The 19,546-nt window shown below is 47.7% G+C and overlaps 1 protein-coding gene across 1 annotated transcript; it reads left to right on the top strand.

Annotated features, from left to right (window-relative positions):
- Window positions 1-5,522: 5,522 nt before the first annotated feature.
- LOC135830779 (eukaryotic translation initiation factor 3 subunit B-like) lies at window positions 5,523-19,129 on the top strand. Its single transcript, XM_065342997.1, has 18 exons — window positions 5,523-5,673; window positions 5,751-5,949; window positions 7,422-7,541; window positions 8,379-8,436; window positions 9,084-9,212; window positions 9,693-9,982; window positions 10,536-10,602; window positions 10,878-10,924; window positions 11,483-11,621; window positions 14,348-14,422; window positions 14,840-14,912; window positions 15,241-15,353; window positions 16,305-16,396; window positions 16,892-17,030; window positions 17,220-17,345; window positions 17,718-17,795; window positions 17,955-18,054; window positions 18,853-19,129. Exons 1-18 carry the CDS (start codon window positions 5,631-5,633, stop codon window positions 18,933-18,935), a joined length of 1,971 nt encoding a protein of 656 aa, XP_065199069.1. The 5' UTR covers window positions 5,523-5,630; the 3' UTR covers window positions 18,936-19,129.
- Window positions 19,130-19,546: the final 417 nt, after the last annotated feature.

Genomic DNA, 19,546 nt, shown 5'->3' on the forward strand with positions numbered 1-19,546 from the left:
TGTAAGCTTTCCCGAGTCTGCGAACTGGACTTGCTGTATGCTGTCGTACCTGGGAGTCGTCGGGTTTGTACTTGAAGTAAGACTCCCTGGTCGTACCACAGCTTGATACTGCCAAATTGGTGTGAGAAATGATAAAAAGCATGATGGAGTGTACTAAAGATGGGTGTGTGTCTGCTTCTTATGATCCAATCCCTGTGGAAGGCCCTTTGCTCGAATGTACATGGCCGGGTTGAATGGGTGTGTGTTTGATCCAAACCCCCTGTAGACGGAGGCCCTTCACCCGAATTAGGGGGGGGGGGGGGGTGCGCATAGGCACAGTAGCTGACTTGCTCTACTACAGTAGTATGCATTCTCAAGAACTGATAGTGATACCCAGACTTATTTCCTGATAATTATAATAGTGCGTGTGCAGTCATGGTCTTGTACGTGTAATTGTACATGTAGTTGGATGTGGGTGTGCAGTGCACACCGCAGCATTCAGGGAATATTGAGAACAAGAGAAGATTACTGAATTTTCCATTGTGATCTCCATGTATGGATACCATGATTATGGCATAGTCAGTAAGTCTGGCAAATACTAGTATATGACACGATGCATGTTGTGTTGTCAAGAAGGCCCCTGTCCCCTGCTATGGCTGACATCTTACCTAACTGGGCGAACGCAGTACGTCACGGTACATGGGACGTCCTCAGCCGACACAACAGTACTATCCGGAGTTCCCCAGGGTTCCATCCTCGGCCCCCTTCTTTTTTATCTTATACGTCAATGATCTGCCCACAGCTGCCCCGGGCACATCACTATTCGCAGACGACACAACGCTCCTACGGGCATCTCCTAACATCACTGGCCTGATGAGTAACCTAGCTAACGGGATTCAAAGAGTAATTTCCTGGATGTCGTCTTGGCGGTTATCGCCCAATCTGTCTAAAACTAAAATCATGCTCTTTCCTTCTCAGCCTGATGTTCCGCCCCTCCTCCATCCCACTTTCCCCCAGCCTATAGACATAGTCTCCAGCCATAAGCATCTTGGCATTTTCATTGACTCTAATCTTTCATGGGAACCCCACATCGATTACATATGTAAACGATCAAGTTCATCTTTAGGAATCCTTTCTTCTCACTGTTACCATCTCCCAATCTCTTGTAAACTCCTCTTTTACTCAGCTTACATACGCCCCATTATTGATTATGCAGATACTGCTTGGGCTGGAATTTCCACAACCCGTGCTGAAAAGCTCGAAATTCAGCACAAAAAAGTTCCTCCTCCGGAAACCCCGCATGCTCCCATCTTCCACCCTTTATGCCCTTGCTCACACTACCCCTTTGTCTAAGAGACGTAATTCACATCTTGTCACCCTTATCCATTCTCTCAAATTCAATCTGTGTCCACCTCACCTCCACTGTTTCAACTGGTTTTCTTCCCGTAGCACGAGAAACTCCCTTTCCCTTCCGAAACCCAAGTCCTCCTTTCTACTTCACTCTCCCCTTTCACTGCGTACTCTGCGTGGCTGGCACTTCCCCAAAGAAGCTAAGGACCTTTCTTCCCTCCGCCTTTTTAAGAGCCTTGTCGCGCCTTGACTTTGATTTTGTGTTTCTCATTTTGTTGCAATCACTACTTATCCATGCCGGTTCCTTTTTTCTTCTCCTCCCCTTCTCCCTTCCTTGCCGTGGTTGGCTAACACCCTCTCTCTTTGTATTGGCCGGTGTTCTCACTGTGCTATGAGATGCTGCAATAAATAAATAAAATAAAATAAATAAATAAAATAAAAGGCCCTGCAGCATGCAATACACTTGATAGTCCGTGAGCCAAATCTCAGAATCGGCTGTTTTAGCATCGACCGTTGCACCCAGAGAGGGACAAATCGTCCTTCACCACACCGCTTCAGGATGGTATCCTGAAGCGATTTCCACTTGTTGGACAATTCGAAACTGATCCAGGGAGGTCACAGAAGACGCCAAACATCCAACTTTGCTCACTGACAGCAGCGGCCATTTTCGCCTTCTTCACTTGATTTTTTTGCGCTTGTTCACGGATTCTCATTTTTTAAAGCCATGAGCAGATTCCACGAGTGCACATAACGCGGAAACCAGTGCACAAAACTAGATTTGAATTTTTTTACCGCTGAGAATTATCAATCCGGATCATGCATGCAAACTGCAGCAAAGTAATTATTATTATTAGTTACAATGCATTCGTTCAGAACTAAACTGACTTCAAAGAATGTCCTAAATACCTCTCGAGATATTTGTTCACCACTTCCTAGGCGTAGAAGACTGTAGTGAGTAACCTTCTGGAGCGAATGGCGGACTCTGCCCCGAGCATGAACTTCTTTTCATCCTGTTCAAGGTCAAATATTACTCAGTTTGCGTTGAAGAATAACAATTACATTCGTGAATGGCTGAACTGAGAATACCCTTATGATTTCTCTTGGATTTCGTATCCCAAGTTCATCTACTTGGCTGGATAAATCGCTTCTTGACTTCATCATACTGGAATTGGACTTGTAGATAATAGCGAGCAATGAATTGGTGAGTGAAGTATATTTATAATAACCACTCCATTACTGAATACATGTACGTAGAATACTCCAGTATAGAATGATATGAACACTGAAGCTAATGTGACATTACGGTAGTACAATAGGAAGTACGTCACCACTGTTGTAAATGCACGCGCTGATCCTATCCAACCTGACAGCCAATGCAAGAGGTTGGAATTGGCTATTGATTGCCTAACACACTCATACAGTACTGAAAACTATCTGTCATTGCTCATTTTCCACTCAACATAACACAGTTGGAAATCACCAGCTAGGTGCACATCTTGGCACATAATGTGTGCTATCGCAGTCCACCGCAGTACACAGTAATACACAGATAACTACCGATATAAGATGATGCCACATACATACATACATACACGTATACGCGCGCACCCACACCCACACGCGTGCGCATGCGAGCACACACACACACACACACATGAAGCAGCTGCCGAATCCGACTATGCAGTCTCCCAGACACGCGCGCACGGGCACACACACGAACCAGCTGCCGAATCCAACTATACAGTCTCTCAGGCATGCGTGCACATCCACACACGCGCGCGCGCGCGTGCGCACATACACATGAGCCAGCTGCCGAATCCGATTATGCAGTCTCCCAGGCACGCGTGCACGCGCACACACACACACACATGGACCAGCTGCCGAATCCGACTATGCAGTCTCCCAGGCACGCAACCCCAATGGCAATGGGAGAAGAACAGACTCCAGGAGGACGCCGGATCAGGAGGAGGACCCACCTCAGTGAGTGCAAAATGACCGATGCCCGTTGTCTGTTGTGGTCCTGCTGCCGTCAGTTGTAAATTGATCTCTCTTCACAAGACGGACAGCGACCGAACAAAGGAAAAGCAGATGTCCCTGGTGCCTGCCTGATCACCGAGGCAGAGTCCAGTAGCGGATGGGAGTGAAGGCAATCTAGGGATGCACGTGTGGTCGGCCAAAGCTCCTCTGCTGCAAAACCAGCAACACCAGCATGTCCCGCGGCCGGAACACACTTCCTGTCTTGTCCTGTCCTGAACATTGCCGTTTCCGGTTACATGTCCCCTCGTGTGAGGGGCCGACAGACATGGAGAGTTTGGCTGAGGCGCTGCTCGCATCAACGTCCTAGCGAGATCTAGACTTTTCTTGAATCCATTTGTTGCAGTTGTGCGGCTGGAACCCTCGGGTTAACTTGCAACATGATCGCTTTCGCTGCAGTGAGCTAAAACCCACCACTGACCTGAAACACGGATCACACTGACCACAGTGATTGTGGCAACACCGTGCCCCGACACCCACCATCCGGCCCGCAGTTGTAGCCTGGGGTGGTGTCACCAACAAAGGAAAGCGCCTAGCACGCACACACATGCACCCGCGCGCGCGCGCGCACACACACACATGCACGGGCGCGCACACACACACATGTACGCACGAGCACACACACATGCACGCGCGCGCGCACACACAAACACGCGCGCGCGCACACACAGAAACGTGCACGCACACACGCATGCACACACTGGCACACATACACAGACAATGGTATAGTATGTTCCTCGTCAAGCAGCCAGGTGCTCTGGCTTGGACCTCCAGCAGCGCTGGTTTCGCCCTCGCTACTTGTCGTCTTGCCCTCTCCAGTGCTGCCTGCAACAAAACATTCCCTTCCGTAAACTCTGGGTGGACCAGTTCTCGGTGTTGTGTTGACACCGTGCTCTGCTTTCATGGCATTCGTTGTTCGTATCAGCCACTAAGCTCCTGGTAGGTAGCCCCTTGTTGGCCTTAGGATGTGGCTCTGGGTTCACTACTACATGCACATCACTGTCAGTAAGTATAGATAAAGCAAAATCAGAGGCACTGGTCTTCTCCAGTGTTGCAAATGCTCAGGATCACATGCGTGCAATTGGTGTAGCACTTTCCATGATACCAGCCACACCGTTTGCTCTTCCCTGAGCCCTTGTGCTGGCAGAGAAAATCCCAGACATGGTCGTCCTTCTCTCGAACAGCGCTGACGATGCGACGCCAACTTGTAGTCTCGATATTACTCGCTGCAGGCTTCTCGTTTCTACTAAATTGGGTGCTGTCACACAGACACAAATTCCAGCAATATTACTCCGCTGGGCTGTCATTTGCCACTTCGTTGCCGTCAGCTGCCCCATCTGGCACCTCGCTGCCACTAGAAACGTCTTCCTCCTCTTCCATTGTTGTCAAACAACATCAATGTACACGAAAGGAATAAACTTCAATAAAGTGATCACAAAACCCCAAATCCATATTGTCGTCAACGTCGTTATCTTCTAAAAAATAAATTATTTTTCCTCACTCCACCCGAAATCGTACTTTTGTGCTTACTCGTCCGATGCACACCTCACCACTCGCGTAAAAATATTTGTTCTCACGGTGGAATTTGGTCGAGAAAAGAAGCCCTCCCGAAGGTCTCTGGATCGGTTCTGGAACGTCCAACAAGCGAAAACGTATCCTTTGTGATGTCCTTGACCAACACTGTAAGCGGCGACTTGTCCCTCCGAGAGTGCAACGGCACTTGTGATTTTGAGTTTTGGCTCACGGACTATGACAGATGCCTGCAGCCAGGTGCCGGGTGGGGAGGGGGCTCTTTACTTGTGGTAATGTGGCAAATCAAGTGTGAATCTCAGCTTCAAGCAAGAGTTATGCCATGGACTCAGACACTCCTTCCACAAGTGCAGGGTCTGGCTACAATGATACCAAGACGGCAAGAGTCCTGCTTGTAAGTATTATCAAGAGTAGCCCCAGGAGGCTATTGGTATTCGATATCAAGAGAATACTGTATACAAGCAGGGAGTCGTAAAATACCCGGTATTTTACGACTCCCTGCTTACAAGACTGGGCCATGCCCGACGACGTGACGTGAGCAGCCCGTTGCTAACCAGTTGTTGCCATGGATCTCAAGATGGCGACAGTGTCTGTCCGATCCGAGGAGCCGACCGGGTGCTAGCATGCTCCGCTTTGCGGATCCCTGTACTGCCCGTGTGGGAGCAAACTGTGGGCGAAGGATCACCTGTCGTGTTCAAGTTCGGTTGTTTTGAGGAGAACGCTGTTTACTGCAGCAAATGGCCGGCGGTGGAGGCCCAGACATGGAGGTCAGCGATGAAGGTTAGTGGTTTTCTTGATGGGTGTGTAAAGTATGCTGCTTCCAGGAAGCTGACACCCAACCGTCTTTGTCGGTGCAGAGCTTATGCGGAGAGCTGGACTCCGACAGCCTCAGGAAGTATGTGGAATCTCTTCAGCCATTGTTGTCGACAATATCCCTGAAGTTGGAAAGGAGAGATTGGCTAAGCTAGAAGCCGTCGTCATGAAGATTATGTCACGTTTTGGAACTATTGTTGGAAAACCATACTTTCCCATAGATGACAATGGGGTCACAAGAGGGTTAGTGAAGTTGAGAATATTGATTTTATATTTTCTAATCCATGCTTCTAAGTATTCTGTCGATTATCTTGAGAGCTGGGGTTGATGGTCGCAATTGAATTTTCTGTGGTCATGGTATCATGTTGGAAACAATCCAAACCGACACCAGCCTGAAGTTCACGGGGATGACACTGAATTTCTTGTACAATGCAGTCATTTTCATGAGGGAATTTTCTACGAATTGGATAGCAGCTACCCAGCCATTAGTCTATGACAGAACTACCAAACACCACAATCATGCATCACTCTATTGACCGGCATACACATCCGACCTTCAGTTGCATGCCCATTACCGGAAGTGGAATACCTCGGTCAAGCGTGATCAGCGGTGGGTGCTGTGGAATTTGGTACCGCTAGGTCTATACAACGTCGAGATCGTTTCCATTATTTAATTTTTTATGTGTATAGTGTATAGCATTGGGAATTAATGTCGCATGCTATGAGCTCGGTAACGCACCCAGGACCTAATTGTATCACTGTCTAACTTGATAGCGGCCGATCCACCAGTAGTCACTACAACTTCATACGGGGATTGTTGTGCTCTCTGGTTAAAACTAGCAATAGTTATGTGAGGCCAAGGTGGAAGTAATGAAAAAACGTGAGTTATGAAAGGTTGCGTACAAATTGAATGCCCATGCAGTGGAGCAATCTGTGGAGGAAAGAAGTGGTGAGAAGTGACAATGAGCCACTTTTATCTTGACTTTCTAAGGATGAAGAACAGCGCTCAGTGTATTAAAGTTACACCGGCAGGATTGAGATTTGAAATACATTTTTTGTCACAGCTGAGCGTATCTGGCAGCCAGTAATGCCTCCAGATGGGCTTGTTTACGTAATGTAGGTATGGGATATGTTGGACTGTTCGTGAATGTTTTAAAAATGAAATCTTGCAATTTGTCCTCTCTCTCTCTCTCTCTCTCTCTCTCTCTCTCTCTCTCTCTCTCTCTCTCTCTCTCTCTCTCTCTCTCTCTCTCCTCCCCCCCCCCCCCCCCCATTCGTACTAGCTCACACACATGCATGCTAGCCGTTGGGCTGATATTGTTTCTCGAGCACATCAATATCTTCCGACACCTTGTTGAGTGAACACTGAGCAGCATTTCACCCCCCCCCCCCCCTCACAGAATGTTGAAGAAAAAGGTCATTAGTCGGCCTCTCAGTTACCAGTGCGAGGATTACCCTCCAAGACCAAGGTGCACCCCACTGCATGTATCATGGTGGTTTGGAGACTAAATCAGTATGTGACTAGCATCTGCACATGCATACTAGCACAATCGTGTGCTTTGCAGCAGTACCATCGACCATGGATGAGTATTAAATTTCCTTTGTTATTATGCGAGTACATCAGAGGAGAGAGTCTGTTGGTTAGCTTGAAACACTGGGGGAGTGTGCAGAAAACTGAAATCCCTGTGTATGTTCTGTACTCTTAACTGTGTTAGGTATGTTTTCCTTGAGTATCGCAACGAAAAGGAGGCGAGATCAGCTGTCGAAACCGCTAATGGCTATCGTCTTGACAAGTCACATATTTTCACTGTCAACTTGCTGACTGATTTCCAGAAGTGAGTACCTTGGATTTGGTTGTTGGCTGGGTGCAGCTGTGTGTATGTGTTTGCCTTCCCATGCTCTCACCCACCCACACCCACACGCGCACCCCCCCCCCCCCCCACACACACACGCACACACACGCGCGCGCGCACACACACACACACACACACACACACACACACATACACACACACACACATACACACACACACACACACACACACACACACACACTACTACTACTAGCAGCATGACTGCCCAGAGGGGCAAGTGTCACCCCTATGGAAAGGGGACCAGAAAACGGGACACGGATCACAAGCAGGACTGCGAATGTCTGGCTAGGTCCTGCTGCCGGCGCACACACACACACACACACACACATGACAGGTGTAAGACATACTAGTAGGTGTGAAATATAGGTGTTATGAAGCTGACAATGACGGAATGTGACAATATGCTTTGGCTCAGGTGTTGACTCTCTCAACTACACCTTTGCCACTGAACTCGTTGTATTTATTATTCTTATGGTGCGAGATCATGCTGTGTTTGGCGGCAGGATTTTGTCCTCACGATTTGTTTTGGTTCTAGGGTTGAATGTCTCACCTATAACGTTACCTTCGCCACTGAACACGTTGTATTTATTATTGCGCGACATTATGCTGTTTTGGTGGTAGGACTTTGGTATAAAACTACTCTTTTAGCCTGCATAGCATCATTGTTTCATTCATACCTGACAATGGCAATATTTTCAAAACATTGTGTGTTAAGAATTGGGTCGGTCCTTTGGGAATGGGTGTGTCCACCCAACTACTTTCTAACAAGGTTTCTTGTTTGCTCATATACATTGTTAGATACATGGACCTACCAGATGAGTTTACGCCACCAGAGCCTGCGGAATACACTCGGGAGGTATGGTGCAAGATTTGTTGTTGGTGGCAGTGGTACTGTTGCTGCTGGTGGTGGTGCTGTTGTTGGTGCTGTTGTTGGTGCTGCTGCTGTTGGTGCTGCTGCTGTCTGTAGCCCGTGTCATTTTTTTGCCTGTGTCATCGTGTTCTTTGGCCTGTGTCATCGTGTTCTTTGGCCTGTGTAGGCATGTGTTTATATCTTTGCACAAATGAAATCGGAAATGTGGGAGTATAAATTCACAAGGTTTCGTAATGGTTCTGAGGCAGATCAATCATAGACTAGCTTTAGGTACGTTCTGGCTTCTAAATTGCTCTTGGGAATTGAGTCTATTGCCTATCGAGTGGCTATGGAACTGAAATCCTGCACTGTATGTTTCAGCGGAGCCCTTGGAAATAACTTGCAAGTTTCTTGTGCAATTACCTGCATTGACGTCATTGAGAAAAATCCTTGCCTATGCCTACTGAACGAAATCGATGTGTCAATTATCCGTCTTTGTTGCCATCATTTTCATCTAGGAAAGTTCTGTCTTCTTTAGAAACAATCTTGACTGTGCTCTTTTTTCACGTGGGTTTGTGTGTGTGTGCATGTGTGTGTATGTGCATGTGCGTGTGCACGTGTGTGTGTGTGTATTCCTTGGTGTGTTGACACAGGAGAATCTCCGTGCATGGCTTCAGAATAATGATGCTCACGACCAGTATGCTGTCTTGTACAAGGGAGGAGAGGGCTGCTCCATCTTCACCAACACACCAAATGAACCCGTACCAGTTCACGAGAAGGATGTAAGACTGGTGGTCACTAGGGTTGGAAAAGGGCAACCATGTGCTTGCCCATGCTTTGCTTTTCAATTCTCTGCAAAAGAGCGAGCAGAAGAGACAGGGTTGGCTTGCTGGAAATCTCTCACACTGGCTGGATTGCAGGCACTGTTGTATAACTTAGGCATTGGAATTCACCCAGTCATGTCGCCGGTGTGTCTTGCACACTCTTTTTTACTGCACATTGTGCATGCCACTGGACTTTTGATATAATGTGCTGCACTCACTGCACCATATCCATTGTGCCTCTTTGCTATCCACCAGTGCTTTTTTGCATATAAACACGGCACATGCCTGCAGTAAGTACATGTACTTCTCATAGATATTCCAGACATGGGTGGATGTACATGCACATTCGAATATGGTGTGCTCACGTTGGCATCAGATTCTGTGCTTAGATGTAAGACTGCGGCGTCCGTGTGTGATATGTGCTCTGACTGTCCACAGTACTGGACCGACAAGTACGTGAAGTGGTCACCGCAGGGAACGTACATCGCCTCACTACACGCACAGGGTGTCATCCTCTGGGGTGGCGAGAACTTCTCGCGCAAGCGCCGCCTCTTCCATCCTAATGTGCAGATGATTGACTTTTCTCCGTGCGAGCGTTACATGGTTACGTTCAACGGTGCACCAGATCATGACACAGACCCACAGGCTGTCATCATCTGGGATGTGCGCACTGGCGAGAAGCTCCGCGCTTTCAATGGCCAGCAGCACAAGGAGTGGCCGATCTTCAAGTGAGCTTAGCTGTCTGCGTGCGTATGTCATATGTGTGTGTGTGTACTGGGTGTGAGGGTTGAAGGTATTGGCTGCGTTCAGGATGGCGGCAGTATGACGTAGCCTTACCACGAAAGTGCTCACAAGTCACAACCTAGGCCAGTTTTGTATCTTTTTTTGGAAGGGGGAGGCGGGAGGGGTGGCAATCCTGACGTTACGTTTTGCGACTCATTCATTGTGCACACGGCCCATGTGGTGCAGTCCGTCCATACTCATGTCATGTTCGAGTGGCAGTGAGCGGCACATTGAAACGACGACGGCAGGCGAATGCCGGGCCATGATCATACAATCTGTACGCTTCAGTTTGAGTTTTGGCCTGGGATCAGGAGAATTCATATTGTGACAGGCACACTCACCCATGCGGCATTCCTTTCTCTGGCTGAAAACTGAGATGGGGGTGCTCTGGTGGCGGCACTTGAAGTACTAGTATTCAATGCGAGTTGTGTAAATGTTGCTTATCAAACCAAGCTCATTGAGTCACGGCTGTGCTTTGGTGCATGTGGTGCTTTCCAGGTGGAACTTTGATGGCAGCTTGTTTGCACGCATGACAGAAAACGTGATCAGTGTATATGAGGCACCCGTAAGTTAATGAGAGCTGGCCACCTTACAGTGCAGTGCTATGCTGTGCTGTTTGTTGTGACATGTGCCCCAGTGCTGCAATGTACACTCAGTCTTGTACTGCTGTAATTTATGTACTACTGTAGTTTGTGTGCTGCTGTAAGTTTTCACTTACTAGAGGAACTCGGGCGTACAAATTAGGAACAATTTTCATGTAGTGTTGGTGCTGAATTGGTGTACAATTGTGTTTCAATAACGTCGCGTGATTGTGCTGTGCTGCGCATGCTGTCGGTACAGGGTTGCAACTTGCTCGGCAAGGAAAGTCTTATCATCCGAGGTGTGCGGTAAGTACATCTGCTGTGAATCAGAACTTCAATGTCTGTTTTGGCTTCTGAACTTGAAACTTACAGAACATTTCTCGGCTTCATCGGCGCTTGCTCCGTTCTTTGTATCCGTTCCATGCCGGCTTCTGCAGAAGATGAGGCGGTGGCTGAGACTGACACATCGCTGGTCCTAGTCACCTGCGCTAGTGCGGACGCGCTTCCAAGCGTGGCGTCAGGTGCGGGAGCGAGTGCCTTTGATGCTGCCATCCCAGCAGTAGTCGAGGAGGTGCTGGTGACTCCGGCACGGCCCGGTGGTATGCTGCCAAGGCTGCCCCACTGTCGGATGACAGGCTCCAGACGGAGTTATTCGTTACGTCATAGCTGTATATAGTAGCTGTGTGACATGTCAGGCTATCCCAGTGCTGAAGTTGACAATAGCACAAAGCCGGCATTGCTCGTAATTTTTTCAAATTATGGTTGACGTGCCCCTAAACTGATTGTGCGTGGCTGTGTATTGATCTGTTTCCCGTGTATATGTGTGTGGATTGTGTGTGTGTGTGCGTGCATGTGTGTCATTAGGTATTTCTCTTGGTCTCCCACCGACAACATCATTGCCTACTGGACACCCGAGGAGTCGCAGGTCCCTGCACGTGTGGCCCTCATGGAACTGCCCAGCCGGATTGAGATCCGTACAATGAACCTCTTTAGCGTCGCTGATGTAAGTCCTTGTATTGTAGTACGCAGTCTGTACTCGCCTACGAGGTTTTGTCACTTCCAGGGTTCAAGGCTACTCGTGGTCTCTTTTCAGATTTGAACTTACCAATTATCAAACTGATACATACCGTATGTCAGCGCCTTTAAAGCCATGGCGTTATATTCGAAACACCGCTGCCTTCCTAGATATTTTAGATGCAAAATGACTCCCCCACTACGCCATGCCATAAAAGTCAAAGTGCACACAGAAATTTCAATCTAAATCCACTTGTTCGCCCTTCCTGCTGGGCTGCAAGTTAGTTAGCATAGTACTTACTCCTTCATTTTTACAAAACATACTTCAAATGTCATTTCATTTTTGAAGCCCATGGCTTTATAACTGAGACTGGCTTTATAATCGAATATACCGCCGTGGCTTTAAAGATGCGGACATTATGGTATGACAGTTTCTAGGCACGTGTTTTGAGGAATTCAACGAGGCCAAACAGTCGTATGCTGGATGCTGGTTAGATCAAATTTCTGACAAGCGCACGTGCTTGCAGAGCCTGATTCAGTCTTCTTGCCAATATTGCGAGCTGAGATTGCCTGCATGATCAAGATTGATATGATTGCCAAAGCTCACTCAGCATGTTCGCTCTGAGCCCGATTTCAAAATCAAAGTGTGCTGAGCGAGCATGGAAGCAAAGTTTATGATGACCACCTTATTTATGCTCCAGCAAGTTCGGTGAGATTGGTCAATTTGGTGAATTAGGTAATGTGATGTCAGTGGCGGGTTTAGGGGGGGGGCGCGGGGGGCGCGCGCCCCCCCCCCCCCCTCAAAAATTTCGACCTAGGTCTCGAAAAATAATAGGCAGGGCGCTAGGGCGCCGGGTCGATCGAGCTAGACTCGTTCGGGGCGCGCGCGGCCTGAAACGATTGTCCAAAAGCGGTTGCACGGTCGAGCTGGTGTTGATTGTACACACTACAGACTAGTAGTACAGTACAGTCTACAGAGTAGAGTCTACGTACAGTGAGCATGCACGGCGCGGCTACAGAAACATGGTGACCTGACTGTGTACTATTGTACAGTGTGATCCCTGCTGGGACGCGCTCGACGCGTCTTCAACGGTACAAACATCGAAGAAAAGTCTTCGATCGAGTCAACCAAAACACGATTCGAATGCCGAGGGCTCAGGCGATCATCCTCGTTCGAATCGTGTTTTGGTTGACTCGAAGGCTTTTCTTCGATGTCTCAGGGACATCCCAAAAGGCCAAGCTCTAGCCAGCAGAGCCTGGAATTTTTGTAAAGCGTTCCTGTGGCGGCGCAACTCCTGCTGCCGCTCCAACAGCAAACAGTGGGAGTGATGAAGTCGCTGTTATTCCAGTTGAACTTTCGGAGCGGACTGACAGTCACACTCCGCCAGACGCGGAAGAATCTGTTGTCAGCGAGTAGCCAGAACATGAAGAACAGCGCACAGTGACAAGTACCGCTGCCTATGTAAAGGATGCTTTGACTCTTTGAGAGCGGTGAGAAATTGTTGGACTCGCATAAATAATTGCAGTTGATTCGCTCACCTAACGGCAAATTTGAAGTTTACAATGTACATTGTTGCTGCGTGTACAGAAATACTGCTCGTGGTGTGTGAGATTTACGGCTTGTTGTTGTTGTTTATTTTACTTCACCAAATGAGCAGGCAGAGATGCCTTCTCACCTGCCCATAGGACAGGTTCGCACAGAATGATGAAGGGATGATATGCAAGGGAAAACAAGAAATGATAATAATAATAATTATAAGACAGAAAGGACCAAAAGAAGAAAACTATGAAGACAATTTCATGGAGTCAGAAATAGAAAGACAATAATTTCATGGAGTCAAAGAATAGAAAGACAATCTCATGGAGTCAGGAACACGTCGTTGATTTTATAGACATGCATGCACAAATGTGATAGATGAGAAGGTTGGAATTTATGGCAGATAATAAAAGTTTAACGAGGATATTCACAAAGTAAGCCAGTATATCAATGGCAGAAAGAGCTTTTCGGAAGGGACCAGAGACACGTATCACTCTAAAATCAGAGGGGAGAGCGTTCCAGAGAATGCTTCCCCGAAACATCATGGTCGATCGTCCCGCAGGCCCACGAAGAAAGGGAACTTGAAGCAAGTTCGACACTTGTCCCCGTGTGGTGCGCTGATCCTCCGGAACAGTCTCTGGGGCCGTTCGGGTGAATAACTGTTGAAGAAGGGGGCTACAGGAGGAGCTTCTTGACATCGGTTTTCAAAATGGCTGACCTGGGACAGTAGCATGATGTCATCTACCCCCACCCCATCCCGCCTTGATCCCGGCCGCAACCCCCCCTCAGCCAAATCCTGGACACGCCACTGGATGTGTCAGAAGGTGTTGTTGGGAAATCAATGTTGGGTATGCAGCTGCGGAGACGTGTGCCTATGTTCGCACATTGTGACTCTAGTACTGGATTCAGCACTATAAATACTTTCAGCACACCAGTACTCGAAAGTTGGTTATGCTCAAAGAGCATGGGCTTTCACCGTCCAGTTTTCGCCGTGCTAATAGAACTCTAGCATGCCGACTTGCTGGTGCTGCACTGGCTGATGCTGCAAACTGGCCAAGTTTCCTGACGATGACGGTGTACAGATTTTTGTTTCCAAGCTGTACTGTATGAGGTGAAGGCGAGTATTTTTGTAACCATGTCCTGGTGTGTGTGTGCTTCCTTTTGTTCCCCATTCACAGTGCAAGATTGTATGGCATGGCCAGGGAGACTACTTGGCAGTCAAGGTTGACCGCTTCATTAACAATCGCAAGAAGGTGAGGCTGATTGCTTACTGCTAGATGATTGTGCATCGGATCTGACAGTGTAGTTAACTGGTCATGTAGATGGAAGTCATGGGTCAGGTGCAATAAAATGATAACACCCATCTGAGCCCACGGATCAGGGACCTGTGATACACAGTCCCCTCGCACAGCTACTCACCTTGTTCTGGGGAGAGAATCAGGAGATGATCCCGAATGTGGGTACTGGGTCTAGTGCTCTGCTGGGACAGTTATGCTTATCAGAGTGGTCCCATTGGCAGACTTATTAACTGTACTTGCATGCTGTTCTTGCAGTGGATGATATTTGGTTGTGTTGAATCGGCATGATTTTGAGAGCTGCATGTCCAGTTCTAACTGCTGTTACTTGATGTAAGTTGTACTTTCCTTGTCTTGGCTTGCCCTCGTGTACAGGCAACAGTAGCCAACTTTGAAGTATTCCGTATGCGGGAGAAGCAGATCCCAGTCGAAAAGCTGGAGCTAAAGGGTACGGTTGAACATGGCTTTGCATTGTGTTTGGAAGCATTTGTATATATTAGTTAGCCATGAAGTCTAGCTTGGTGTAGTACCCATACCATGAAGTCTAGCTTGGTGTAGTACCCATACCATGTAGTATGTGTGCCGCCCAAGGTTGCTCATTCATAGTGTTGTAGCTCGATCTTTTCTTTTCTGCTTCGATGTGTGCCTACTGCGAAGTTTAGTAGTCTAAATACTTCCAGTTGATGTCGCATCCATAATAAACTTTGTGGTCGGGATCATTGAATTTCTGCTTGTATATCCTTGTATATTGTTTCTTGTTTTATCTGGACTTGTAGATACAGTTCAGGGCTTTGCTTGGGAGCCGCATGGCACCAAGTTTGCCATCATTCACGAGCCACAAGCAGCACATGGTGTTAGCGTCAGTTTCTACGAGATGGCCGCTGACAAAGTAAGGCATTCTCTCACTTCTGAATCCGTTACATGCACGCACCATAGACTGTATTTCAACCTGTGTGCAAAGAGACACACCGTGTATGACACGCTAAGGCCCAGCTGTACATGTGTACATGTTGTCACAGGCGGCGCATTGACATGTTGTCACAGGCGGCGCATTGTGCATACTCACTATATGGCTGCCGACACGTCGTCCTCTGCACGTGTAGTTTTCTAAATACCTCTGTCGCGCTACTCATGCATTGCCATAGCTGTAGCACCGTATATGCTGGTGATGTGTGTTGAGTCATGTACGCATATGTGCTGTTGATGTGTGACTACCTACACATGTGTGCGAATGTAAAGTCACCGTACTGGACTGTTTCAGCGCTAATGCCGCACTTGTTATTGTTACCACTGTCCAGTTTACATTTGAGAGGTTCTGCACAACGAAAGTTCGAACGAAGTTTCGCGACAGGCCTTGCGAAAGTGTGTACGAATTTTCGCACGAACTTTGTGTTCTGCACATTTTCGTAGTTTGCACGCGCCAAGTGCACGTACGACATGACCCAATCTCACGAAACTTCCTACGAAAGTTCATTTCGCGTTCCCTGCAAGTTTCGCGTCCAAAGTTGCGAAAGTTCGTGCGAAGTTTCTCACTTCGTGACGTAGAGCGAAAGTTCGTACACATTTTCGTTTTGCAGAACCTCTCTATTGAGCTGTGCTAGCGATGTGCGGATTCTAAACCTGCTGAACTGTTGGAGTGCTGTTGTAGCATTTCTCTCTCTTCTTCTTTGTTTATCATTAGGGGGCATCTCTGCTAGCCTCCTCTGGCTGCTGTTCTTGCATTCTTTATCTATGCTGGCTCTGCTGTGAGCAGTTGACTGTACATGTGGTTGGATCAATGAAAGACTGCTGGTGACATACACATGACATTGTTATGCTTGTGTGCTGCTTGACTGTTCAGCTGAAGCACATCAAGACCCTGGAGAAGAAGCCTGTATCGCACATCTTCTGGTCGCCTCAAGGACAGTTTGTCGTGCTGGCTGGACTGAAGCAGTAAGAGCACCAAGCAGACTCACTAGCTTCTTTGTTAGTTGTGCCAAGTGCATCATCTACTGTTACGTGACCGGGCAAGATGACCTGCTCTTGTTTGCTGAGACAGTAGAACACATACTACTACAGTGGTCCCTCTATAATCCGGCACCATTTGTGCCACGAAAATCTGCTGGATTAGGGAGGGTGCTGGATTAACAAATCTGATTTACTGCTGCAATGTGCATGAAGAGGACATTTTGGCTACTGAAAATTGTGCTGGTTTATCGAGGGTGCTGGATTATAAAGTGCCGGATTAGAGAGGGACGACTGTAGTATGCGTGGCTCCAGAGGATTGCTTCTGCTCTGCACATGCTGTACATGGGCATTCAGCAATAAGTTTGCATTGCATTGAATGGAATTGGTGTACTTCACAGTACATGTATTATGTTTGAGTTCCCCAGGGGAAATGTGAAATAAAAGGAGTGTTTCTGATTTGATGCTGCTGCTGTTGTCCAGGTCGAATGGTGTCTTTGAGTTCTATGACACATCAGACATGACATTGATGAACGTCACCGAGCACTTGATGGCTACCGACGTCGAGTGGGACCCCACTGGTAGATACGTAGTCAGCCAAGTCAGCTGGTGGATGCAGAAGGTACGAGTACTAGTATACAACAAGTATCTCCTATGTATCTTCCAATCCCCTTCCGTCCTCACCAACACACTGTACAATCCTAGTTGAAACCGATGGTGTATGTTGCATGCACATTACACACTGTCCTGAAAGTGCGTCCGATGGAAAGAGCATTTAAACAATATTTTGTATGTCTGTCTGTGTATTCAGGTCGATACTGGATACATCGTGTGGTCTCAGCAAGGCCGTCTTCTTCAGCGACACAGTGTTGACCGGTTTTGCCAGCTTCTGTGGCGCCCTCGACCAAAGACTCTCCTTGCAGACGAAGAAGTCAAGGTGAGTTTTGGATGCTCCTATTAAAGTAACTGTAGCGTGTGCAGTTGTTAGTTGCATACCGGCACTATTCTATGTTTACACTCTACATTGCTCTAGTCAGGCCACTGCCAAGCTCCACGTTGCTCCGGCCAGTCCTCCGCCACTACGCCCCACGTTGCTCTGGCCAGTCCTGTCCTATACTGAAGTTGTACAGGAAGCGTTCTCAGAAAGAACTCCGTGCTATATTCTGTGCTTCAAGCATGTACTCACATTATACAGTTGTGCACATGACATTGTGCTCAAAGTGATGAGTGTGCTGGCGAGCCATTTTCACTCTTTCAACCCGCACTGTTCTCTACTAAATGCTTCTTCTTGTGTTTTTTTTTTAAATAGCGCATCAAGCGTGACCGCAAGGAATACAGCAAGATCTTCGAAGTCAAGGACAGAATGACTCACTCCAAGGCCTCAAAGGTGTGTGTTCATTTCTATATTACTGATTTGCTGTGGCTTTCTGTTTTTTTTTTCATTTTTATTTGCACCGGTGCTATTCAAGTCCTTTGTAGAGCTATAGCTGAATGATTTTGCTGCTGTTGCTGCCATTGTCCTCTGTGTATTCTACCCTGTGCGTAGGCTTTGGTTGAGCGTCGCCGCCGCTTGATGTCCGACTTCACAGAGTACCGCCGCCGCGTGGAGTCTGAGATTACCGAAGCCCAACGCAAGGAGCTCAGAGGTTAGTTTGCATGGCTGTTCAGTCCATGCTTCCTAGCATGTGTTCATGTGTCTGCATCACATGCTCGCGTGCATGCGGTCATGTGGGTGATTAGACGACTGTGCTGGAATAATTACACTGCTGGATTGCCACTAGAGCTCACTGCAGAGAGCCATAGCATTGGTACCTTTAAATCCATCTGTACAACTGTCTACACCGGTCCACAGGACAGAGTTGCCCACCAATAGGACGGCAATCTGCTGATCCACCTTGTGATTGTGCGGATAGTAAACGTGATGCATTCTTTTAGCCAATGCGGGTATAGAAGGACGATGGTGTGCAGATTTGAAGCATGCACTGCAGACATGAATGTGTATACCGTAAAGTCTTGTATAAAAGCCGCGGCTTCTATGACTTTCTTGGTGAAAATATTCAGGCTTCTATATGAGACAGGCTTCTTATACAAGACAGGTATTTCTATGTATGTCAACACGAAAACCAGGCTTATGTGTGATTCGATGGGCCCAAAATTCGGCTTCTATTCGAGGGCGGCTTTTATACAAGACTTTACGGCATCCATGTGTATATTCGCGTCCACCCTCCTATGGAGATATGGTAACTACTTGTAGTTGAAAGTACTTGAATCCACCCTTCAGTGGAGGAAATATTGTAGTTGAAAATAATCCAAGCACCCCAACCCACCTTACCTTCCATAGATGGTACTGGAACTTTGTCATGGAACACTGCCAACTTCTCACTCAAGTGTTAGCCGTGAAGTAGTTGTGAGCCGTTTCCTGTTGACTGTTGTGCTATGTTTAGGTGGCATGGACCAGGAAGATGGTGAATTTGACGAGGAAATTGTTGAATATCTGGTCAATGTTGATGAAGTCATCCTCAAGTAAACCACACTACCACTACTACTACTACGATATGTCTCTGTGGCCCAGCACAATTCTTATACCGTTTCTGAACCGCTGATGATCTCCTCTCATGCCGACTTCCACCTCCGTGGGCCATTACTCTCTTGACGACGCTGCCGCTGTCTTTCACCCGTGCCAATGCTGCTCCGGGTTTAAGCTTGACATCTTGATCCTTATGCAACCCGACTTTTGAGACTGCACGTACGTGTGTGTGCGCGTGAGAGCATGTGTGTGTGTGTGCCCGTGCTATCATCGCACGGAGCAGCATCCAAAGGTGGGTGCGCCCGTGTGTGGGAGAGAGGGAGTAGCGGGAGGAGATCATCTGGATCTAGCCGGCTGGTACCCGTTCAAAGCGGAGATTAGTCCACACGTAGTAAGATCCCACTTATCTGGTCCTCTTGCCCCGGCCATGCTTGAGCAGGTGAGAATCAGGGTGTAGTAAAAATCCCTGGCTATAACAGCTGTTCTAACTGCTGCAACGGATCTTATCCGTGGATTGACCAATCAAATTTGTAGCCGAGAGACAGTTTTTGGGTAGTGGTGTATAACTGTGGGAAAAAGTACACCTGTCCAATTCCCTCACCTATGCAGTT

Source organism: Sycon ciliatum, chromosome 1, assembly GCF_964019385.1.
Source record: "Sycon ciliatum chromosome 1, ocSycCili1.1, whole genome shotgun sequence".
NCBI classification, from domain to species: Eukaryota; Metazoa; Porifera; class Calcarea; order Leucosolenida; family Sycettidae; genus Sycon; species Sycon ciliatum.

Coding starts and splice junctions, on each gene's coding strand:
- LOC135830779 (XM_065342997.1), top strand. CDS start 5,631: ATGGCCGGCGGTGGAGGCCCAGACATGGAGGTCAGCGATGAAG. Junction 9,213..9,692: donor TACCAGTTCACGAGAAGGAT/GTAAGACTGGTG, acceptor GACTGTCCACAG/TACTGGACCGACAAGTACGT. Junction 10,603..10,877: donor TCAGTGTATATGAGGCACCC/GTAAGTTAATGA, acceptor CTGTCGGTACAG/GGTTGCAACTTGCTCGGCAA.